This window comes from Onychomys torridus, chromosome 2, assembly GCF_903995425.1.
Source record: "Onychomys torridus chromosome 2, mOncTor1.1, whole genome shotgun sequence".
Classification (NCBI taxonomy): Eukaryota; Metazoa; Chordata; class Mammalia; order Rodentia; family Cricetidae; genus Onychomys; species Onychomys torridus.
The window spans coordinates 68098297-68124709 of NC_050444.1; the positions used below are offsets into that span (position 1 = coordinate 68098297).

Here is a 26413-nt window from a genome sequence, read left to right on the forward strand (position 1 = left end):
CGACAAGATGGTTTGGGGTGGTTGCGGAGAGCAGGAAGAAATCGGGTTATCTTGAGCGGAGGCTGGAAGTTGAGGCTTGGGTCTAGGCAGGGGAAGTTGGACCGCGGACGGTACTCAGGGTCTGAGTGGTGCAGAGCTGTGCCGGGGAAGTCAGGGTGGGGTTGGGGTAGAAGAAAAGAGCATGCAACGGTCACAGTCTTTCCCTAAGCAACTCGCACAGGCACACCCAGCGCTTAGCCGGGGCTGCGGGCTCCGTCGGGCGCGCTGGCTGGACCCTGCCCCCACCCGCCGGTAGAGCGCGAGTCGCCCCGCGGTGGCAGGAGTAGGGGCGCCCAGCGGTGCGGGGGCGTGGTCAGAGGCCCAGCAGTGCTGGGGCGTGGTTAGAGGCAGAGGCCCGCGGCCGCTCATTGGCCACCCAGAGGCCCCGTGGGCGGGGCTCCAGGCTGGGTCCCTCTAGGGCGCTCTCGGGCGGCGGGGGAGGCGGGGTCGGCGGGAGCCGGGCAGCCAATGGGCGTGCGTCCCTCGAGCAGTTACAAAGGGCCGGAGCGAGGCCGCGGCGGCGGCGGGGAGGTGGGGCGAGGCGAGGCGAGGCTTGCTGAGGAGAAGCTGTGGCCGGGGCCGGGCCGGGCCGGGCCGTAAACGGTGGCGGCGGGACCATGGAGGCGGCGGCTGCTGTTGCTCCGCGTCGCCCGCTGCTTCTCTTCGTGTTGGTGGCGGCGGCAGCGGCGACGCTGCTCCCGGGGACGGAGGGTGAGCGGCGGGCGGGCGGCTGCGGGGCGCGCGGGCGGGCCGGGCCTCTGGCTCGCTTCTGCTCTTTCTCAAACATGGCGCGGGGCCGGGGGCGCAGGTGGCGGCGCCCGGCCGGCCGGGCTTTTCTGACCCGGCCGGCGCCATGCGAGCCGGGGCGGGGAGGAGAGGCGGGGCGGGGGCGGTGTCGGACGCGGGTAGCCGAGCGCCGGGAGGCCGGCCCTCCTGGGCTCCCCGGGGCAGCGGCGGGCTAGCCTGCGGAGGTTGGGGGCTGCCCTCCGGGGCGCGAGGCCGGCCGAGGACCGTGGCCCCCGAGTCCCTCCCCAAGTGCGCCGGGGCCTGGGGATGCTGGGGCGTGGGCGGGCACCGGAGTGGAGGCGCTCGGGGGCTCGGAGCCTGGAGGACTTCCCGTGGGATCGTAAGGGGTGCAGAAGGCCGAGACCCCGGGTGGGCGGCGCTGCCGTTGAGTGTCAGCACCCGCCAAGGGCGACTCGTCTTTAACCGGGCGCTTTGTGTGAGAAGCAGGCGCGAAGATGCGCGGAAATTTCTCCCTTGGTGCGTCTAGGAAGAGTTAAGAGTCCGGTAACCAGAGGATTGTCTTGCTAGTAGAAACTTGAACGTTTGTTCACTCCTCGGGATTGGGAACGTTTTAATGGGCTTGATCCTGTAGAATTGACCGAATACTTCATTTTCTCGAAGGGATCGTTGCTTTTGGTATATGGTTTCCTTAAGTGAAGGTAGTTTTAGAATCAGACCTCTGTGTAGCTGGATTTTGAGGGGGGAATGTTGTGTGGTTTTCTAAAATATTAAAGCCAGTCGTGATACTGGTTGTCACCCCGTGGAGGAAAGACTAAAAAACTTTGTCAGTTGCCGAATTAAAATAGGTGAGAAAGCAGAATAGCTAGGCTTAGCATTAGCAACTAAAATGCAGTGAAAATACATTTCTGTTGCTGAAAGTGGATAACAATTTTTTTTAAATCAAAACAAGCCAAAAAAGTCTCTTTATAGACTGTGGATGCCAGCTCTTATTAAACTTAATAGTTATTACTTATTAGGAGTCGATTATAATGCATATACAAAAGGTACACCATAGTACAGTGTCGGACACCCATAACTTCACTTCAGGGCTACCAGTAAGTGTCCTGTATATTGACGTGAAAAAGTGCAGGCAATTAAGTTCTTACTAAGTGCAGAAGTTAGAATTGCACTTAGGCGTTTCTGAGTTCAAAATCGGTGCACCTGCTACACCGAAGTAGCGTAGCCCACTTAAAGAACAGTTGATATTTAATACTTACAACTTAGGTATCTTTCTTAATTTATTTGAACATTCCTTTCACATAGTTCTACGTTAGAAGATACAATGGGTTTTTAACATTGGCTTAGGAAGGAAGCTAACTGTGGGCAGAGTGGGAGAATTGTTATAATTATGCATCAAATATAATTGGCCATTACTATACACAATTATTTCACTAAAGTAATTCGTTGTTTTCTACCTAGGACAAAGCAGGACACATTCATGTGCTTAGCAGTATTGATTTGGATGCTGAGAAAGTTGGTACATGCCCTGGAGGAGTTTATCTCCTACTTAGGCAATTGTGTAATACAAAACTGGCCTAGATGCTTTTATTACTCAGAGCCTAGACTAGCACTTCATAAACTTTCCCCATTTGCCACCTTCTTTTCTCAAGAAATTGTATGTGACCTTAAGTATATAGATGTAGGAAGCAAGTACATAAATCAAACATACTAATAATAGATCATAAATAAAATTATTCTAAAACAATTCATCGATACATACAGGTTTACCATTTATTAAAGATTAAAGCAAAATTTTGTAGTAATGAGGTGGGTGAGTTTATTTTTACATAAAGAATTAAATCATCCAATACCACTTCACATAATGACATATGTTTAGGGCCATTTCAGAAATTGTTGTAAATTCTGTCTTAATCACAAGATGAGATTCATTTAACAATGTTTTTTAAAATGAAACAAGTCAGCAACTTAAGCAGTTTTTAAAATCAACATTCTAACACAATATGATCAAGGATACACCACTTTGATAGACATGAGGAATGAAAGTCTTTTCTGTAGTTAACCATTGTGTTTCTGAAAGAGTAGGAAATTTTGTATGTATAGTAAAAACGTTAAAACTATAAAATAATAGTCTGGACTCTGTTGGCACTGTGTAACAGGACATGTGTGTTCAGAACCAAGGCTGTAGTGAAGTTGCATGATTCAACACAAGCATGCACTGCCAGAAACACCTCAGATTCATTAGTCATTTGATTTTTTACTTAGTTTTTGGGTGCTGTGTATTCAGAAGCTTTTTACTGTTGCCAGAGTTTTTGTGACCCGCCCCCAGCACCTTTATATGGAGTTATGACTCAGTTTAAGAAGCTATGGCCAGCTGGCCATAGTGACACATTCCTTTAATCTCAGCACTTGAGAGCCAGAGACAGATCTCTGTGAGTCTAAGGATAGCCTGGTCTACAGAGTGAGTTCTAGGACAGCCAGAGCTACGTAATATAGAGACCTAGTCTGGAGCCCCCCACCCACCCACCCCTAAAAAGAAGAAGCTATGGCCTAGGTAAGTTAGGTTGATTTTTCATTGTATCCTTTTACAAGATCAGAAGAAGCGGGCTCCCGTTTTGTGTGTGTGTGTGTGTGTGTGTGTGTGTGTGTGTGTGTGTGTGTGTGTAATTTAGCTTCTCTTAAAACTGGAAGTTGCTCTTTACTGTCTGAGTATTATTTATATTTCACTGCCAGCTTGTTTTCTCCAATATAGATTTTTGTAGAGAAAGTGGTTCCTTGTCCCTGGTACACAGTATTTCTGTTTATATCTGCATCACATGTTAGAATGCTGTTTGTTGCCTGCCATTTCATGACTTTCTTGGAAAACATCCCTAACAGCTTAGTCATGCTAGTTACCTCAATCTACCATTTTATTTATTTATTTATTTATTTTTGTAGTGTTTCTGTCATGGAGGATTTTTTTATGAACCAGTGCCAAACTATCCTGAGCTGTCCATTGAGGTTTGAAGATTCCCTCTGTAGTTGGCACCCAGAGCAGCACTTGAGGCTTATGATTAGAGCCATTCAACTAGAGAGAGAATATCTCAGAACGGCAAACTCTTGAGTTCCCACCAGTTCCTGACTCTTGAGCCTTTTCACTGCATACGTCATTTTGTCCCTTTTATGGGAATTTGAGGACAGAAATTCTCAGACTGACATTCTGTGTAGGCTTCATTTAGCTCTCTTTGAACTCCATCTCTTGGAACTGTGTAGCATTAAAGTTTATGTTATCCATTGCTACTATCCTGCTTTGAGTATGTATTGAGTATCCAGGGTATGAATTATGCCTTTTTGTTATGTCCTTAGAGCCTAGCACTGTGTCTTACATTCTGTTCTACATAAATGTGTGTTGATTAAATAAATTCTGTAAGACTGCCCAGTCAAACAGAATTGTGCTGTATTAATTTAGAATTATATATAGTATATATAATTGGAGAACATTGCATGGTATCATAAACAAAACAGCTATTTACTTTGTGATACTTTGTATAATTCATGAAATTGTAGAAATCAGATGAGAAAATTATGTTATTTAAATTTGAAGTTTCTGGTTTTTTGGCAATGAGTAGGACTTGTGTATAATAACCACTGTCTACTAGGCTGCAAGTGTTTTGATTGGTTAAATACCTTTTCTGATTGGCTAGTGCCCTTGTAGTGAACATTGTTAAATGTTTTTAATATCACTTTTTGTGGAGAGACATATTAGTATTTGACGGGGAAGTAGTGGTATAGGCTAAAGTTACTGAGAGCTTCCTGGATTCTTTCTAACTAAAAATGGTTTTGAAGAGTCTCTAGAATTCAGTTAGGCACAGAGAAGGATTTGATGATTTTTAAAGTTCTTTATGTTCCCAATTGCTGCAGGACAAGAATCAAGTCAAATAATTCTTTAGTTAGGTTCCTTAGTCTATACTGTGTGTTTGGATATATTTTCTTTCCTTTTGTTCTAAAAATTCTGTAATACGTAACTAGAAATGAGACAGAATGGTAATGTAAGTGGGTGGAGTGAAGGAGAATAACAATGGGATACCACCCATGCTGGGGATTCCAGTGGTGAAGATCATAGGTATATCATCATTTCCGTTTACCATGGAGGATCCTGAGAGTAATTGCATTTCTCAGGGCTCCACAGTGCCAAACTAAGAAAGAAGGGAACTTTGATTTCCTAATTCCAAATCTTATGTCCTGCCATGTGCTTTAAAAGTAAAGGACTTGAAGATGAGGAAGGAATTGGATTAGTGGTGATTTCCCTAAGTGAAGTTGGTCTGAATTAACAGAATTTAAGAAAAATGAGTTTTTCAGGAGGGAGAGAGGATGCTTATAGGTAAAAATTCTTCCAGGGAAAAGTCACTGTTTTTTTTATTTTTTTATTTTTTTATTTTTTTTTTTTTTATTAAGTGACTTGGTATAGTACTTACTGGTTGAGAGAAGTGGGCTAATAGTAGTTTTGGATTTGTCTTGGTGTTAAGTAAGGTGTAGTTGGATTAGGTGTAACTATTGGGGAAGTGGGCTACAAACTGCAGCAAACTGAGCCCTTTGCTGCGCTTTCTTGTCATGGCTTACGTAACAATGTTTTCTAAACAGATGGACTGAGGTTTAATATCATGTGATTGGGACACATTCTTCCTGCTTCTGAATTAAGGGCAGATGCTGGCATGTTTCTCAGGGATGTTTTTGCTTTTCTTCATAAAACTTGCTCTAGGCAATTTTGGAGTATTCTCAAACTTATAGTCAGTTTGACCCAGCCTAACTGCAGTATTTAGGGCAACATTGAGCCCCCTCCCCCCCTTTCTTTGAGAAAGGGTCTCTTGTAGCCAAACTAGCTTCAAACTTGCTAGGCACCTAAGACTAACCTTGAACTTCTGATCATACTGCTTCCACTTCCCTGAGTGGATAACAAGCCTGTACATCAAATATTTATTTATTTATTTACTTTTTTTTTTGTTTTTTGCGGGGAGCAGTATTGATGATTGAACCCAGAGTTGGTTTTGTTTGTTTATTTTTAACATGCTAAGCAAGTGCTTGACCAGTGGAGCTACATCTCTAGCACTGAATGCCTTCTGAACTGAGTTTTCTTAAGAACACATCCAAGCACTTTCCACAAAAATTAAAATTTGCTTTGCTGAAGTAGATCCATTTTTTAATTGTGTAGTTGGACTTGTCCAGACACTGTAGGTCTGTCTAGTGACTACTTCATTATGAACTTGTAATTGGTTGACTTACCAGGTTTTTGTTTTTGTTTTTGTTTTTCATTGCATCCATTTTTTTTAACACCAGCGGAGTAAAGCTGATTATATGGGCCCAATTTTACTGATCTGGTATGGTCTTTTATAAAGCTTCTTCCCCACTTGGTAACCTGAAAACAAGACATGCAAAAATAATTCCTAGCTCAAATAACAATCCCTAGCTATATAGATGTGTACCTTCATTAGGAGACTATAATACGAGCATTTACTTATCTTGTCTCATTTAACCTTGTGACCAACCCTGGATACTAGTTAGTAGCACACAAAAGGAGCAGCTTCTTGTTTACACACCAATTAATTAAAAAAGACTGTGGTACTGCAAATCAAACCTGGGACCTTGAGCATTTTGGGCAAGCCTTCTGTCCTAAGCTAAATCCCTGGGGCCACAAAATGAGGCCATTGTTCCAGGTCTAGGCAACCAGTGCTCAGAAGATAACTGGATTTTGATGACATAGCTCCTTTTAGGCATGCTTTAACATTAACCAAAGATACTGACTGAGGTTTTGTGTTTGGCCTTTCAATAATAGAGGCTTTTATAGCAGTAAGACTACTTCAATTAGAACAGCTATAGACTTAACAGTAGTCCAACTACTAAGCTGCACATGATGGTGTGTTACCATTAACTCCTTATATCTAGGTAGATAGAGCTGATAGGAGTTTGCTTAGATTGGGACTTAGTTTGTATCTATGAAAAGATGTATAAGTGAGAAGCTTCTGGTTTCCATTTGACAGACAAGGAAACCAAAGTCGTATTGTTAGAGTTACTTCAGCAGGAAGTCCTTTCCATGAGAAAATGAATCAGACCTTTTATTTTTTTACTTTAAAAATATATTTATTAGGTATTTATTTATTTGTATCAGTGTGTGTTGTGTATTTGTGTGCCCATGTATACAAGTGCCTGTGTCGTTTATCATTCTCTGCCTATTCCTTTGAGGCAGAATCTCTCCCTGAACCTGGGGCTCATATTTTCTCAACTAGGCAGGAAGCCAGTAATCCTCCCATTTCTCTGTCTCTCAGAGCTGGGGTTATGAGCATTTGTAGGGAGCCCAGCTTGCTACATTTGTGCTAGAATCTGAACTCTGGTCATCACGATTTTGTAATGAGCTATTGTAACTACTGAGTCATCTCTTCAACAACACCCCCCCTTCCTTTTTTAAAAATAGTTTTGAAACTTGGTCTTGCTATAGAGTCCATGCTGGCCACTGTGTAGTCCCAGGCTTTCCTGGGGCTTGAGGCCATCTTCCTTCCTTAGCTACTTGTGTGCTAGGATTATGGGCATGTACCACCATGCCTTGCTGTTTGAGCTTGTCTTAATTGCAGTTTGATTCTGCAACTGCAATTGACTCGGTGTGTAATTTTTCCTTAAAGTTATATTTTTAGGTAATTTGAGTATCACTCATGAGCACAATCATAGTTGATCACTTTATTTGTATTGATTTGTATAGTCCATATTAAATTCCTGCTTTTAAAAGTAAGTATAGAAGCGAAAACAACTGAAATTTTGGATTAGAGAAAAGCAAATCAGAAAACAAATTAGAGCTATCAGCCATCATTAAAAATGGATCCTTTTGCATCTCTGCACATTAAAAGTAAACTTTTTTTTCCAATTTTATTAGAGAGAGAGAGAGAGAGAGAGAGAGAGAGAGAGAGCGAGCGCACACACACATGTGCATGCTTCTGCATTCTCATGCAGATGTCAGGTGTCTTCCTATATTGCTTTCAACCTTTTTGAGACAGGGTCTCTGACAGAACCTGGAGTTCGATGTTTCTGACTGGCTAGGGAAAATTCAGAGAGAGCTCCACCTGTCTTTGCCTCCCCCAACTGTCTACCAAGTGCTGGGATTACAGATGTGTACAGCTGTGCTCAACTTTCTTCGCTTTGCCTTCTTGCACAGCAAGCACTTTACCAATTGAGCCTTCACCCCCCCCCAATACTCTTAATCATGTGTTTAGAAGTTTATCAGTGCTAATAAAAGTGCTTTACCCTGGCAAAGTTCCAGTTTGAAAGCAAATGTTTTTTTTAGCAAATATTTAATCATCAATAAGATGGGGAGTATAGAAAAGCTAGATGACAGGCTTTCATTTAACAATTACAGTGCTGAGGAACAGTGACTCAGACTCAGTATAGCAGCCACAAAGACTGCTTTGCAGAGGCCACCAGTGGCGCTGTAACTCTGCCTTGCAGGGTGGTAGGGTGTAGAGGATAGAAAGAAGCATTCCTGATTCCCCAGTCAGAATGGCACTGGGGAAAGATATGATAAAGCTTTATGAATTGTAAGTGAAAGAGTGAAAGTCTGACACTGGGGATAGGTGTGTAAGAGAACTGTGAAGATTGGGCTAGTAGTTGTACTGTGGGAAAGGAGTGTTTAACTGTACCACAGAGGAAGTGGGGCAGGGGCAGCTGCCTGGAGAGACTTTGGAGTTGGTTTGATGATATTGGACATGGAGTGGAAGAGGGACTCTGCGACATTTCAGTCCAATCAGAATTATTCTGTTCCCTGGTACCCGAATGGCCTCCTCCCTCACCTCTTTGAACTTGCGCAGATGTCCCATTTTCTCACTGAAGCTTGTTCTGACCCATTTTACAAGTTGTTATACTCTTCTACTTTTTCTTCTCTGTAACACTTCTTTCCCACATGTTTTGTTTACTTATGTGAATACCATATGTATTCTCTGTTTCTCTCTCTTTCCTACTAGAGAGCAAACTTCAAGAAAGCAAGTGTCTTTTTGTTGGCTGGTGTATCTCAAATGCATAGAAAGTGCATGGTAAGAAAGTAAGTGACAGTGGGTCTTAGCAGTAAAAAGCAGAGTGTAGAAATCAAGGACTCCAGGGGCCTGGGCACCTGGGAAGTGTCTTTTGTAAGGAATCTGGAAGGAGAGGGATTAAAGGGAAAGGAGTTCTAACTTGAGGAGGTAGAGGTTGAGGTAAGGTAGGCAAGTGCAGTTGTTCAGTAGGGAGTGAAGAGAGCAGACTCTAGGCAAAGACATGCTTTGCTACTATCTTCCTTTTATCCTGTGCTCCTTTCTTTGGCTTCTGGTAGTCTGAAAAGCCATCTTAAGAGGAATATTCAGTCCTGAAGTCCCCGCTTGGATGTGGATCCTGCGCAGTTCATCAGCATGTTCCTTGTTCTTATGTTGCAGGACCTGACTAACACAGAACATATGTGTTTAGAATTTGATCTTCTGGTTGTACTGAACTAAATAAAAACATCCAGTCTATTTAGGAGTTTGCCCGGTTCCTGACTGAGCTAGAAGACAGGAAGTCTCCTGTTTGGAGTTTAGGTTTACACCATTGGTCTCAGGTCATGGTTGCTGATATTACAGGAATTTTCTTGGAGTTCTCTAATCCCTGTCCTGTTAAATTTCCACCACCACCCCCACACTATTGTGCTTCATGAATTAAACACTAGTGCTGTGTATCTCTAGACTGTTTCATTTTCTATTTGAATTGCTCTAACTGGTTTGTTTTCCTTCCAGTTTTGAAGGCAGGTTCCCAGAGAGTTAGTTAGTAGTATCTTTGTTTCTGAGAATAGATAAATAAAAACTGGCATTCTTGTCTGTAACTATCTTCTAATGAGTGTGTTTCATTGGGGAACACTTTGCAAAGGTTAAATGTTCACTTACATGGCCATTGTAAAGATAGTACACAGCAGTGTCTGTAACATACTTTGCATGAGCCCAACATAGTAGATATTCAACAAATGGCAATTATTATGTATTTAAATAAGTGAAGGGCTACCTTTGGACTTGATTATGTCTAAGATGTTTTTTATGGAGAATTTTGTGTATTTTGGTGTAACCCAAACTTTTTTGCTGTTTTTAGCCAGTGTACAAGTTAAGCCCCACTAGGATTCATAGTTTCAAGATGAACATTATCTTCATGAGGTTGGAGAGATGACTCAGCAGCTGAGAGTGCTTGCTACATTTCCAGAGGACCAGAGTTTGGTTCCTAGCACCGACATCAAGTGGCTCACAACCACTTGTAACTCCAGTTTCAGAAGATCTCACTCACTCACTCTTCTGGCCTCTTGCAGGTACCTGTATTCACATGTAGATACCTACACACACACACACACACACACACACACACACACACACACACACTTAAAAGGTAAAATCTTTTTTGAGCACTGTCTTCTTGTAACTTTCTTATTGTACTGAGATATTTTACTTGATTGTCTTGAACTCTGGCTATTCTTAAAAGAGGGATTTAGCCTGAAATAAAATGAGACCAGAAGTAATGACTGGGAAAAATAAGGACTAGTTATGGCTGAAAGGAGGAAACAGACATAATACACGGTAGCTGAGGAAGGATTTGCATTTTAGCACAATACTTAGTTAGCTCTTAATTTTCTAGCAGCAAGGGCAAATGAGGAAGCTGAATATCTCACTGCCTATTACTAAGAATTCATGAGCAACCCCCTCCATTCCCCACCCCCTAAGCAAGCAGCAAGAATCTCCAAGGTATAAAGTTACTTGTTGCTAGACCTGGCATTCCTGATTTCTTGGTCACTCTTCAACACTTTCCTAGGCTCAGTTTAGTACCTGCTGCCACCACTTTCCTTATCTAAGGCTCTGCTCCAAGTGTGGACATGTGAGTCCCTAATACCAGTGGAACAGCTGATGCAAAGCTAGGACATTTGAATTAAGCTTTGCTGGAAGCTGGAGGATAATGGATAGAGAACAACATGAAACTATTTGGGCTGGCTTATAAAGACATTTTCCTAATGTTCTTAAATTGGCCTGTATCCATCTGGCAGGCATCATCAAAGAATGGTCACCAAAGATGAACAGAACCAGACATGCTTTTCTTCCAACAGGTCTGTGTAGGCCAGATGTTGAGAGTGTGTTTGTTTTGATTACTTGATGGGAGATCACATGTACCCAGAGTATGTTCTGCTTTTTTACCAGTCTTATAGTAACTCTAAGATACCCACATCAGCTTGTGGAACATTCTATTTTGAGGCATTCTGAAATCTTCTTGTTTCTTAGCAGAATCTGTTTTTATGTAAGCACCCTGAGAAATGAATGATTTGTGTTTGTTATTCTTCATGACTTATAAGGATAGCTATCTTTTTTAAATTTCACTTACTTATTTATTGTAGTAGTTATTATTATTACTTATTAGTTAAGTAGTTGTTGACTGCTTTAGGGACTTTCCAGATTTATTTATTTTGCAGTTGTTGACTACTTTAGATCCTTTCCAAGGTTTCCTTGATTTCACCAACATGGCAAACTTAAAGTTCACCTTATTTTTGATTACTTGTTTCAGGATAATAGTTCCATCTAGGTTTCTGAGTTATGGACGTCACTAGTTACATAATAGGGTATTTATAGTTCTAGGACACCTTGTACAGGCATCCTGTTGCATTTCCTCAATGTAAGATCCTTAAATATGCATTGAAATTCAAATAGATCCCGTGACAAAAGCAAAAACAAAAAGTCTTCGCACTAGAAGCTAGGACTAATGGACATATTTGAGAGCAGTGAACATGGAGGATGTAGTCAGTCCTACTCAGAATATAGAGACAAAATAGAAGCAACTGTGGCTTCTCATTTGTATGTGTGTGCATATATATTTTTTTTTGCTTGATTTATTCATTTCTAAATTGAACTGTAATGTGCTCTAATTGAGTCTCTTTGTTTAGCACATGGCTGTTGATTTGAGTATTCTCCAATTGAAAAACTGACATTTTAATTTTGTTATTCAATGTGCAACAGATTTAAATAAAACATCAAGATGGTCTATTATAGATTTCCTTCAACAGTAATTATACATAATTATTTTTACTAAAATAAACAGTTAAAGTTATTTTAGTTATTTTATCTAATTTTATATTTGGAAAAAAAAAATTACAAGCCAGGGGCCAATTTGCTTGTGTTCCTCAATGAGGAAAGATACTCTGATTGCAAGCCCCACACAGCCTTGCTAAACAGGTTCTGGTACTGACAAGTATTTAAAGACAAAGCATAGCATGGCGGATTTCTTTCTTTCTGTATTGTGAATTGAGCATAGGGCCTCACTCATGATAGGCAAATCCTCTACCATTGTGCTTCATCTATCCCCAGATGAGATGTATCTATTCCTAGCCCTTTTTTAAGCATTGTTTTTGTTGTTTTGTTTGTTATTGCTTTGCTTGTAAAGACAGGATCTTATTCAGCCTGGCTTTGAATTTGTGATCTTACTGTCTAACCCTCTCAAGTAGCTGGAACCTGTCAGCCACTGGTCTGGCTTATGGATTGCTTTCTTATGAAATGAAGCGTTTATCTAGTTATTCTTTATCTGTAAAAACTCAGGAGTCCGATATTGGGGTAAAGAACCTGAATGATTAGTGAAGTGACAGAGAAGCTGCCAGTGACCTTCTCTGTCTCTCCTTCCTCAGTCCAAAAGGGCTGAGAATCTTTGTAAGCCCTACCCTACTACTTCCTGTGTCACTCTCTATGTCCTCTGGTCTCCAAAACCTCTATGGCTAATTTGAGTCAGCTAGTAGCTAGCCCGCCCTCTGATTCAAAGTAAACTTTATTGGCAGTCTCAAGAGTGTCAGAATATGATCGAAATATCCCACAATAATGAACTAATTATTTCATCATCTATTATTTTGCTTTTCTTAGTGTATTTTACTTTTGTTGTCTTCTTTGTATTTATGAATATAAAAGTAAGTCTGTTTGTTCTTACACTCACGATTACCATTGTGTCTTCCATGTTATCTTTTTATTAAATAAAAAAACCAATTATTTTAATTAGATCTCATCTATCATTTATTTATTTGTTTGTTTGTTTTTGAGGCAAGATCTTACAGTATAGTTCCAGTTGATCTGGAATTCATTATGTGGAGCACACTGGCCTTGAACTCACAGAGATCCACCTGGCTCTGCCTCTTGAGTGCTGGAATTGAGTCAAATTCAGCTTGCCCTTATCTTAGGATGGGAAATGTAAAGAAGGAAAGAGGTTGGTAGGGAAGGCACAGGCATCAGGCAGAAATACAAGCTCAGAATTAAGGGTGCTTTGCAAAGAGTGTGCCCTGAGGAAATTGTCTCCCTAAGCAGCTTGGAATCCCTGGAACTGGGAAAACAAGTCTTATAGAACAGGTGGTTGTAATCACCTATGGTCCATTCAAAACAATAGCTAGAGTTTAGTAATTGTTGACTTGTATATAACGGTCATAAGTCGTAAGAACAGTCTTCTGTGTTATATCTTCACTTCTCCAAGTGATACCAAGGCTCTCATTTCTCTGACCTTAGGAGGTCTATGTTTCTCCCACCATTACAGGCTTTCTTCAGTAACCTCTTGTTTGTAGCAGTTGGAAGCCTACCATATTTCTACTGCCAACTTTCTTGATATCTAGGTTTTGGGGTCTGAAAACTTACTCTCATCCTAGACTTTCCTATACACATAGTTTAGGTTTAAAGGGCAAGTGTGTACACCAAATGGAGTTCAGTTACTGTGAAGTGGTTTTTTCTACTCAAAGGGAGTGGAGTCAGTGGTTAAAATAGTGTAGACAAAATGCGGAGTTATTACTGGAGACTTCCTTTTGCTGGCTTAAGAAATCAACTTGAATGGTTTAATTCAGTTACGTTCTTGTAGGAGGGACTGTAGCTGCTTGTTTTCGTAATGTCTTTGCTGATGAAGATAATATTTCAGATGAGAGAAGGCAAGAACACACAAACTGGTATAACTATTGTGTGTTATTTACCAAGTTTTCAAGCTTTCTAAGAGTGCCTACCATCTGTTTTTGCTAGGTTCAATAAATTTTTCATTCTGCAAATAAGTGGGAATTAAGTAAAGCTAAAATATGGAGAGAGTTAATCAAGGGTAGAGTGAATTTGCTTCAGTAGAACAGGGAATAAGAACAGTTGAATGTTGAGAGTGCTACCTTTTTTTTTCCTTTTATTAAAAGTCTTAGAGAATTATTTAAAACCATAAACTCTGTATATAAGAGGCTTTTAAAAATCTAGGGGTTGGGGATTTAGCTCAGTGGTAGAGCGCTTGCCTAGCACAAGGCCCTGGGTTCCATCCTCAGCTCTGGCCAAAAAAAAAAAAAAGTATGTAAAAATCTAATTACAGGACAACTATTAAGTCTATGAATATTTAGAAAATCTGAAAGATTAAATTATTTTATTTTTGAAAACTTCTTAGATTGTATTAATGCACACAGAAGACTCTAAGTCTGCCTGTCCCCTCCCAAGAAATATTTAAAATGCCACCAAAAAATTCAGAATAATGTAATTTTTAAAAAGGGCATATCTGATAACAAGAAAAGGCTATAATAAAATTAATACCAGATAAAGTAACAATCAAGCTGCAGAACATAAGGTTAAGGGTATTTTATTTTGATAAGAGCCACCATTCCCCAGGATGCATTGCTAATCTTTATGTAGCTAGTAAAATATGTATGTATGACTAAAACTGTTAAAATGTTAAGAAAATATTTATAAAACAGCTGTAAATTAAAAACAGGATTCAAATTATGGAATAAAAATGTGATGAATTCCAATTTTGTAATCATAAGTAGCATTCTTTCAGAATTCTTCTGGATTTTTCCAGGAAGTTTACCACATGGAGGTCCACAAAGAACATTCAAATTAGAAATTAAACAAACAAACAAATAAGCAAACAAACAAACAGCAAAATAAATATATTTACCAGGAAATTTTATACTTTCTCAATAACCCTTTGGTTAAGGGAACTCTAGGTACAGACCTCTAGAAATGAATATGCACCTTACATACCAAAACTACTTGTTAGTTCTGCTAAAGTAATGCTTAAAGGATAATTTGAAGGCAAGAAGTTTGAAGATCAACTGGAGATAGAACATTTCAGTAAATGCAAAGAAAATAGAAGTGCAAGGAAAAAAATAGATTTTATCAATTAACTACTAAGTTATTTTTTGTAAACATTATTAAAATAGATATTTGTTAAAGTTTAAAGAGGAGATCATGTGAATAGAAAAATGACAAAAAGGAGAATGGTATCTTAGTATGTTTCCACTTTAGTTCCTTTTAAGATTGGTGCATTGTCAATCAGTGTGATTCATCTTTCTGTATCCAGTGCTGCCCTCCCATGCTCTTATCTTACCTTCCACATTGAGATGCCCAGTGCCTTGCTTCTGGATGTAATGCTAGGGACTGAACCCTGATCTTCTTGTATGCTAGGCTCTCCCACTGAGGTATATGCTCAGCTCCTCCAAGTTTCTTTTATTATGCAGTTTGCTAATTGCCTTTTTTCTTAAATGAATGTGTGGGTTTTTATCAGTTTTTGTTTATGTTGTATAAGCTGCCCATTTCACTTGTTCCTGTGTCAGCTCCTCCAAATGGTTGGTTTGCCTTTCATTAACTTTCCTCAAATTTATAGTATGGGATCTTTTCTTCAGAGAACTTTTCCTTTTCTATACTCTGCACTTTGCGTTGTATTCACTAGTGGTGTGTTTTGTTCTCCATATTGTGAACTAGAAGGCAAGAGTCTTTTGTTGGCATTCTGGCCTGCCCCTTGGAGACCTGCCCTGTGTCCTTGACGTAAACTAAAGCCTCTTTTAAGGAAAATCCCCTCCCTTCTTCCCCCTCCTCCTCTTTCTTGATGTGAGGTGTGCACACCTCTGCTTTTCCTCTTTCCTTCCCTTTCCTTTTTCTTTCTCTCTTTCCCTCTCTTCCTCTCTCTATTATAATAAACTCTCCGTGTGGATACTGTGTCTGCATGGTATGAATGACTTTCCACCGTGTCACACCACTAACATCTGCATCTGCATAGCATGTTTCCCTCACCCGGCAGTGGGGCACCTTGGCCCAACCCACCAAGGCCTCCCTCACTGTATCATTACAATCTTCCCTTCCTCATCCTCTGAAGGGTATTCTTTCTCACTGTGTAGGGTTACACATGCCGTTGTTTTCTATGGGAAAGTCTGCTAAGCACATGACACTACTAGATCATTTCTTCAGCAATCGGTCCCATAGGTCTTTAGCTGTTTGCTGGCCCAGGTGTCATTTCCTGTACCCTAAGTCAAAGGCAGCTCTGGAAGGTGGTTACTTCTGTCTTCTTCCTCAGTTACATCTCATACCTCTCATACGTTTTAGCCCAGGACGATCTACTACATCTCTACACAGCCAAGGAACAGTGTTCCCTACAGCCACTCTTGCTTTCCAGAGGGAAAATGTGGAGCTCTTTATCTTATGCTACTTCAGTGAGAACTCCATAGGTTTTTTCATTCTTTTCTTTTTTTCCAAAATAAATAAGAATTTGTTGGTGTAGTGCTTAGAACTTTCCGCTTGTTCATCTGTAAAATAACGGACTAGAGTCAGCCTGAACATTCCATGGCTAACAAGTTGTGATATGAGCTTGTTATTCAGGAGTGTTGCATATAAAAGTATGCCCAGGACCTACTGCAGCACTGTGGACTGGGGTTGTAACTGAAATTGTATTTCCTGTAGATATCTTCTGTGCTTCCACAATGAAGTTCTTTTGCCATCCTGGTTCAGATACTACTGAAGAATTCCATGAATGGAGAGATAGTAGCTCTTGTGAGTGCCCACTGCCTTTGTGTCTACAGTTTATATTGTGCTCTGTGTCAGTATTGGTTCCTAGAGCTGTCTAAAGATTAGTTCTGATTATTTGCACAACTTCTAAAATGGGAGCAGCATGAAGTAGATGCTCTAAAGAACTTGTTGTTGAATGAATGCATAACAGACTTGGATTATTAGGTGTTTTGGGTGCTGTGCTGATACTTAACCCCCAAATCTACATTTAACTCTCAGATCTTCTGTAATTAGTACTGTTACAGAGCATAAGTCAAGAAATTTAGGTTCAAATAAATTAGCAACTTTTTCAGATTGACTTTATTGCTGACTGGTACAAGTCTTTTCGTTTCTCAATTCTGTATGCTCAATGATTATGTTCTTATAATACCAACTAATGAAATTGAAATCTGCCAAGTAAAAGTTTGTTTAGGAGAAATAAGAAATCTAGTTGTTTTATCACTCACTGTCAGAACGAGAAATTTCCTGTTTCTTTTTAGGTTCTAGTGCAGTGCTGAGTACACCAGCCTGCTTTAAGCATACCCAGACTCAGGAGTACAGAACAAAACCAAGAAGAACTTGGCAGACTGTAATTATGCCACATGGCGCTTTACTTCCTGCTCTTTATGCAGTTAATAACGTGATCATTTCCTTTCTTTAAACATGCTGCTAAAATCAGTCTTCTGTGTCTAATTGCGTCATAGTTGAAAATCGCATTGCACTGTCTTTCGCTCATGTTTTTCAGTCATAAATTTTATGTGCTTACATTCTTGTTCTCATTTTCTTAGACTAAATTCTAAGAATGAATTAAAAGGTAATTTTTCAAAGGATGTGTGTGTGTGTGTGTGTGTGTGTGCAAATTATTTTCCAGAGTGAACAAAATTTTGAAATTGGCATGAAGTAGCTGCTCCCTAGGACGAATATGTTGGCATAGAATTTGGAGAAAGTGTAGAGAAGGATGGAACATAGAGAAGCATCTTAATGTTTTTATTATATTATATTTTTATTGATTAATTAGGAATTTCACATCATGCACCCTGATCACTCACTTCCCAGCCTTTCCAGGCCCACTCCCCCAATCTCCCCTGCAGAAAAAAAGAAGAGGGGAAAGACCCAAGTCCAATTTGTGTTGCCCATATACTCAGTGGAGCATGGGCAAACTCCTAGTGGCCAGCCTTTTAAAGAAAACTGAATCCTTCCCCACCCGCATCTCCACGCTCCAGAAGCCATCAGTTGTGGAGAGCTACACTTCGGCATCTTTATCACAATTGTTAAGAGATCTCTTTGATAGGTTTCTATTTAGGCTGTTAATTTTTGGGGTAAAGGGAATATGAATTATCACAGAAGCCTTCTATGTCCCTCTTTGTCAACTGTGAATCTGCAGTCATTGATACCACTGCAAAAGTAGCTTCCTTGCCCATTGCCATCAGTGGGAGCATGGATTATGGACTTTCACATTGTTTCTGGTGTTTGCATCCACATGGTCTCTGGCAATAGCACATGTCACACAGACTCCGGTGACAGTACAGATCATGGTCATCAACACGGATGGCCCTCTGCTACAGCACAGGTCACAGACACCATCATAGTCCTCCATGGCAGCACAAACAGTAGACAGCCACATGGTCTTCAGTGGTAACATAGCCAACAAACATCAGTAAGGTCCCCAGCTACAGCAGGACCATGGACCAAAACATGGCCTCAGGTGGCTGCACAGGCAACCCGCATCAATATGGCTTTTTGTATCAGCACAGATCATGGACATCCACATGGCCTTTAGTGGTAACATGGGGCACAGACATTAACATGGCCCCCTGGCTACTGTAGGACCAAGGACATTCACATTAATCTTGGGCTTCAACACAGCCTGGGGCAGTGGACCACAGATATCAACGGAGCCTCAAAGGGCAGCATGGACCATAGAGGTATTTTTAGGAGGTCCAAACCAGAAAATGAACCATTCTTCATCTCAGATATCCTGTCATTGCTCAGAACCTGAGTGTGATCCTGGGGCTGGACAACGTGTTTGGAGGGATGGGGAGGTGGACTGAGTCAGAATTCAAACCCCAGGCTGCTGTGCACCACCCTTTCGGCCCCACTCAGCAAAGGCATGTTCCCCTGTCCACCACAGCCTTTTTTCACCCCTGTAACCACCTCTCTCCACTGCTCACTCACCACCCACTCCGTTCCTCCATCTTTCCTACCTCTCTGTCACATATTTGTTCATAGTAGTGACGTTGGAAACTGCAATGTGTCACACAGTGTATTTTTTTTTTTTCCCAAACAGCTTTACATGCAAGTATTCATTGTAACGAGTCATTGGTCTGATTCAAGGTTTCTGGTTTCTGAAGCATCATAAATACTGAACCATTGCCAAGACTTGTCTCTGATATCCTGCTGTTGCCCAGAGTCAAGATGATGTTGCAGCTAGGCATGTTCTTTGCAAGCTCCTGATTGTTGCACACATCCCTACCCTCAATGACTGCTGCCCTGAGGCGTGTGCACATGCAGGCAGCAGTCACAGCAAGACAAGTAGCATGTGCTGCAGTGGCAGTGGCCCTGTTTTGGGGGCCAGCTGGCTGGCGGGTCTAGGGCTGGTCCTATTCAGTAATGACCTGTTTCTGTGGGAGTTCCAGGCCACTACACATCCATGCTGGCAGCCCCATGGCATGACCTTTGTGGCTTGCAACCTGCTGGCAGTCCATCTTTCTCTTTTGCATGCATCTCTGTTCCACCATCTTTCCAATTAAATGAGTCCACTTTTTAAAAGCGTCTTTCCATAAGACTTGCTCCTTTTTTTCTTTTTAGTTGATCTGGAGCTATTGCAGCCTCTGCAGACTCCTTTTCCATCTGTCATGTCACCCTTTGGAGCCTCCACGGGTCTCTCAGACTCCTTGGAGCTCTGCAGCAGGTGCTGGCAGCTGCAGCCATCTTTGTTTTTCTCCAATTATTTTTTTCAGTGTCATCACATAGGTATAATACACTCATCTTTTTGGAAGTTCACACATCTTTCCAAATGCATGTGTGGTAAAGTCTTCTTCCACTCATCCTCTAGACACCCAGTCCTGTCCTTGGAAGCTAATGTTACTTATTTCTTCTTTGAAGGTTATTTATTTGTTATTATTTATTACTATTATTGTAGATATGGTGTGTGTGTGTGTGTGTGTGTGTGTGTGTGTGTGTGTGAGTGAGAGAGAGAGAGAGAGAGAGAGAGAGAGAGAGAGAGAGATAGGTGTACCACTGCTAGAAAATCATCTGTAAAGTGGAATTGTCTCCATGGCCAGAGTAACTTCTGTTCGTACTGTAAATTTTTTGAATCTCTGAGTGTTTATGTTCAAGTGACACTTTTTTTTTTTTTTTTTAAATTTAGACAGAGTTTTTCTGTGTAACCTTGGCTGTCCTGGATCTCACGCTAGACCAGGCTGGCCTTGAACTCAGATTTTCCTGCCTCTGCCTCCCCAGTCCTGGGATGAAAGGTGTGCACCACCACTGCCTTGCTTAGTGCCATTTATTACTATGTAGTCACTTAATAATAGTGTTTATTATTTGAGAGCTGTTGTCAGATTGCCCAAAACCTCTTCAGTAGTCTTTATCTGGTCCCGGTGTAAGTGATCTCCTTTTGAACTCAGAGGAGACCTTTTGTATTCCTCCCTCCTGTTGGATCTCCTCTTGTCAGTGGATGGCCTGTTCGTGCCTTCTCTGTTACCACTTAATACTGTGCTAGCTATTTTCATGGAGCCTTGAGGAAAAACAAATGCTTGAGAATTCTGTAATGAGACGTGACTTAAATTATCAATGCTTAAATTATTTGAAAGTGGTAGGAATAAATGGCATTTTCCTGGGAAAACCAGATTTTTATTTTAAAGCCCTACATTTGGAGGTAAAATGTTTTCTAAGCCAGAGAAATTTACTTTAAATTATATGACTTTTTTTTAAAGATTTATTTATTTATTTATTGTATACACAGAAGAAGGTGCCAGATCTCATTACAGATGGTTGTGAGCCACCATGTGGGTGCTGGGAATTGAACTCAGGACCTTTGAAAGAGCAGTCGGCTGTCTTAACCTCTGAGCCATCTCTCCAGCCCTGACTTTTTAGCAAGCTCACTTTGGCATTTTTGCTGCAGTGTAACTATCCCTAAGGGGATTGATTGGAAGAAGATTGAGAGCCTTGGAAAACAACCCAAAAGTTGGGTGTGATAGTGCATGCTTTAATCCCAGCACTTGGGAGCCAGAAGCAGGTGGATCTCTGTTACTTCTGGGCCAGCCAGGGCTACATGGTGAGACCCTGTCTTAAACAAAGAACGAACTCGAGGCCTGGAGTAACCTAGAGGGAGAAGTTGGTCAGTCCTGTAGTCTTGTCCGTACTGATAGGCAACATATTGAAAGAAAGAAGAGAATCTACCTGGTATGCTGTGTCCAGAGGTAGAAGAGGTGGGAGGGAGAAAGAGCGGGACATGGTGTGGTGTTGGGAATGGTGGGGGAATGTTGATGATGCAGAGGAATGGAGTAGAGGAATAGGTGCATAGAAGGGGCTGACAGCTGTGTCTCAAAGGAGTTGTCAGGTCTTAATTAGAATTTATCACCCTCACACTATACAGTAAAAAAAGATGCCTAAGGGGACTGCACTTTTTATTAGTCACTTCATTTGACATGCTAGGTGTTTGGTATCTGATAGTCTTTCACATCACATCAAAATTGGAAACCTTGAAAATTCTGACTTACTCTAGGAAATTTGAAAACCTCACTGGTAGTAATTATATTTCTGATATCAGACTGATTTTTTTTTTCTCTGTGAACATAATAGCTTTTCTTGTAGTGTGGAATCTATGTATAGACATTTAACAACCAACAAAATTTTAAGACTTAGTTGCAGGAAATTAATCAATGCAAATAATTAAAATGATGATTAAATGAACATAAGCACTTCACTCCTATAACCAAAGGTGCAGTGAAATCAGTGAACTGGCTGCTGCAACAACTTGAAAGAATATTAGGGAGGCCTGCAGGCCAGAAGAACCTGGAAGTTAGTTTGGGGACTTTGATATGTGTTAAAGGCATGTGTTAATAGGGAACTGTGTGCCTCGTTGCCCAAGGTAGTTGGCTGTGGGGCAGATAAGGGAAGTAATGGCTCTTCCTTACAAACAGAAATCCCCTTCACACGTTTCTGAGGAATCCTGATTTTAGGCTTTTGTTTCTTTCCCAGAAGTCCTTCTGTTTACTTAGTCTGAGTCCAGCCTGAGCTGTCAGTTAGGACATTGTCAGTGGCACTGCCATTTTTGGGGGGCCACTTTGGACCTAACAATCCCAAGTTGCAATGTCCTGTTTTACCTTTCTGTCCTGGAGGTTGGACGGTGATTGTGTCTACCCTATGCCCTCCTCCCCCCTTGTCATTTTTGTAACTTTGATTGTGAAATGTATTCAAATTTAGGTTATTAAAAGTCAAGGAAATATGGGTCTCAGAATTAAAGCTTTGCATAATCCCAGAGATTGGGAGATAGAGACCAAGTTGGACAGTATAGTAGAAAGGTATGCTGGGTGGTGGTGGCGCACACCTTTAATCCCAGCACTTGGGAGGCAGAGCCAGGTGTATCTATGCAAGTTCAAGGCCAGCCTGGTCTACAGAGCAAGATCTAGGGCAGGCACCAAAACTACATGGAGAAACCCTGTCTCGAAAAACAAACAAACAAAAAAGGTACTAAACACTGAGTTTGGTTTTTAATCTTTGCAATCAGTAACAAAATCTCAGGCTAGGGGTCTAAATGTGAAGCTGTGCAGTTGAGCCACAATTGGGTTTTTCCTTTATATGTATGTGTGTGCATTCATGCCAGGGCTCAATATTAGGTATCCTCTTTGATTGTTCTTCACCTTTTTTTTGAGACAGGTTCTCTCATTGAACTTGAAGTGCACCAATTTGCCTAGACTGACTGGCCTGCAAGTCTCAGGGATTTTCAAGTCATCCCTGCCCTTAGTGTTAGAATTGCAGGCATGTGCCACCATACCAGGCTTTTACATGGGTACTGGAAATCTGAAGTCATTCATGTTTGTGATGGCTATCCAGAGGGGATTCACATCCATCTGTGTAACCTGAGTAGAATAATTGCTGTTAATCATTACTGGTCTTTTAACTATTGATTTCTATATAAAGATGACAGAATTGAGTTACAATCTTTGAGTTTTATACAGTTGTATCAATCTGGGACTCTACAGTGGAATTTGAAGTACAACTTTTGAGAAAAGAAATTTTGTTGTGTCAATAGATGGAATTGGGGTTGGGGATTTAGCTCAGTGGTAGAGCGCGTGCCTGGCAAGCACAAGGCCCTGGGTTCGATCCTCAGCTCAAAGGGAAAAAAAGAAAAGAAAAGAAAAGAAAAGAAAAGAAAAGAAAAGAAAGAAAGAAAGAAAGAAAGAAAGAAAATAGATGGAATTGCTCTAAACATGTTTTTAATTTTCTATATATATGTAATTAGTTTCAAAATGTGCTAGTCTACAGTATCTGACTTGATCTCATTGAGATGAGCTAGATTGGGAATGGAATTATGTTGATTTTGATAGTGAAATTAAACGATTGTGTTTAGTCTTGAACCATTGTTTGAATTTGATTATATTAGAGTATTTGGGATACTAACAACTAAAAGTGAAATCTTACCACTGAAGAAAACCCCATCAGTATTTCTTTCTCATCATCGCTTGTATAACACGTTATATACACTCTCCAAGTTCTGACTTGCATATCCTGTGAAGCTTTGCTTCCTATCTTTTCTACTTTAACAAGTTGAAGCACTTTGATTATTCTCAGTTTTAATTGTGTTTAATGTCTTATCCATTCTAGGAAACGACTTAAATACAAATATGTTTTTTATTTTTTGCTATACCTGGCACCTTGTGTGTTGAGATGCACCAAGAGTATTCAAATAACTAAATGGAATGGGGGCAGAATTAAATTTAATGGCCTAATATTGCAGACTGGGGAATAAAACTTGGGCTTTAGGGTAGAGGAAAGGAAATAAGTATATCACTTTTTAGATATGCATATAAATGTTTCTTTATGGAAGAATTTAAAAATTGAAACACTGTAGATGGAACAGTAAACTTTTACGTATATGATGGTCACTGAAGAAATCAGGTAGAAAAAGATTAAATTCTTTTAATTAAATGAAAATGAGAAAAAAAAAAAACCAGAAAACAAAAAAACCAACCAACCAACCAGAACATTTGGGATACAGCTAAGGAAGTTATAAGAGGAAAAAAAATCATAGCTTTGAGTGCTTACATTAAGAAATCAGCAGAATTCAAGTAAATAATGGTACACCTCAAGGTCTCAGAAGAACAGTCCAAACCTAGAGGAATAGTCAGCAAGAAATAATATATACCAAGCAGAAATTAATGAAATTGAGGCTAAATGAGCACTGCATAGAGTCAGTTGAAGAGCTGGTTCTTTGATTGACAAATTTTTAGCAAACCAAGAGAAGAAATGATCCAAATTAATAAAATTAGAGATGTAATAAGCTATAAAGTTGAATTAGTAATAATGTCTCCCAATGAAGCCCAAGACTAGACAGTCACTGTCAAATTCTACCAAACCTTTGAAGAAGAGCTAATGCCAGTGCTTCTCAAACTGTTCCATAAAACAGAAAGGGAGGGAACTTCACCAAACTCATTCTATGAAGCCAGCATTACTCTGGACAAGGACATATAACACTGGACAAAGACTTAACCAATAAAAGAAAGTTGTGGATTGATTTCTCTGATGAACATATGAAAAAAATTGGATAAATTCTTGCAGACCCAATTTAAGAACACTTTAAGATCACGTACCATGAACAAGTTGACTTTGTTCCAGGGATGCAATGTTGGTTTAACATACAGAAAATGATAAATATAATACAGAACTTAGATCTAAGGTCTGAAATCACATGATCTCAATAGCTGCAGAAAAAGCCTTTGATAGAATTCAGTACCCCACGCCGGGTGCTGGTGGCACACACCTGTAATCCCAGCACTCGGGAGGCAGAGGCAGGTGGATCTCTGTGAGTTCGAGGCCAGCCTGGTCTACAAAGCGAGTTCCAGGACAGCCTCCAAAGCTACAGAGAAACCCTGTCTCGAAAATCCAAAACCAAGAAGAAAAAAAAAAAAGTCCTTACCCCTTCATGATGAAATCCTTGAAGAAACTATAAACAGAAGTATACCACAATATAACAAAGGTTGTATAATAGATAATAACTATAGGCATATCCTCTAAAGTCAGGAGCAAGACAGGAGTGTCCACTGTCCTCTGATCTTATTCAGTGTAGTGCTTAAAGTCTTAGCTAGAGCAATAATATAAGAGAAAAAAGGAAACAGTAGGAGAAGAGGTCCAACTATCTTTATTTTCATACTATGTGACCTTTTATTTTGAATACTCCAAAGACTCTACCAGGTTACTTAGACTTGATAAACATTTAACAATGTAACAGAACACAAAATTAATGTACAAAAACAAAACAGTATCTTTCCTATATATCCGTAACAAACATGGTGAGAAAGAAAATTTGGGAAGAAGTTCCCTTCGTAATAGGTTCAACAAACAAAAAATGAATAGGAATAAACATAAGTAATGAGATAAGACCGCTACCATAAAAACGTTAAAGACCCAGAATAAAAAAATGAGAAAGATCTCCCACACTAACTAACAGAATTAGTATTGTGAATATGATAATTTTATCTAAAGTGGTATGCAAATTCGGCTCAATATCCTTCAAATGGTAGTCTTCCAATAACACTTTATTTTCCACAGCTATAAAAAAAAAATCTAAAATTCTTCATATGGAAGCACAAAAGACCCCAAAATATCAGTAGTCCTAAGCAGGAAGAGAAAGCTGGAGATACCAGTGTCTGATGTAAAATATTGCAGAGCCATAGTAGCAAACTGTATAGTCATGAGTTTCTAGAGTAGGAGGACACAGATGTAAATAGACGTAGTAACATTTGTAAACAATGGTGTCAGAAACACATTCAAAAGCTTTAACAAATGGCACCCACAATATCAATTCAGACTGGAGCAGAAATTGTATAACCTGAAACTGTTAGAGGAAAGCCAGAACATTTCTATTGCTGTGGGAAAATATCCTGACAAAAACAGCTTAAGGGAGAAAGAATTTCATTTGGCCCCAAGTGTAGTTCATCATGTCAAGAAGTCTTGGCACCTCAGGAGCTTGAGGCAGTTGACCACATTGTATCACAGTCAGAAACACCAAAAAAAAAAAAAAAAAAATCACCTAGTTAATAAGTAGGTTACTAAGAGTGATGAATGCCTGTGCTCAGCTGCACCTTGGGATTCCAGCCCAGGGAATGGTGCCATCCACTTAGGCTGGGTCTTCCCACCTCATAAACTGATAGTCCTTCACAGATGTTTATAGATAATTCCTCACAGGTATATCCAAGGCTGACCTAATCTGGGTAATCCCTTCCAGACATGCCCAGAGGCTTGTCTCCTAGGAGATCTTGATCTTAGATCCTGTCAAGTTGACAGTCAGTATTAACCATCACATAGGCATGGTCAAGAACTTTCTGTAATAGATTCCAGCAGCACAGGAAATAATGTAAAAATTGATAAGTGGGCACACATGAAATTAAAAACCTCTATACAGCAGAGTGGAGAGAGCCAACAGAATTGGGGTGGGGATGCCAACTATATATCAAAGAGGAGTCTGATATCTAGAATACATAAAGAGCTGCCAAAATTAAACACCAAAAAAAAAAAAAAAATCACCTAGTTAATAAGTGGGTTACTAAACTGAAGAAAAAGTTGTCAAAAGAAAAAGTACAAATGGCCAATAATACTCAAAAAAAGTATTCAACATT

General features: G+C 40.3%; 1 protein-coding gene across 2 annotated transcripts in view; it reads left to right on the forward strand.

The window, feature by feature from the left end:
• Positions 1-586: 586 nt before the first annotated feature.
• Positions 587-26413, forward strand: part of Tgfbr1 (transforming growth factor beta receptor 1) — a 61726-nt gene continuing 35899 nt past the window's right edge. For both annotated transcript variants that reach the window (XM_036178451.1, XM_036178453.1), the window contains exon 1: positions 587-750. In XM_036178451.1, coding sequence (XP_036034344.1) covers positions 657-750 — 94 coding nt within the window. In that variant the 5' untranslated portion in view covers positions 587-656. The remainder of the gene's footprint in view (positions 751-26413) is intronic.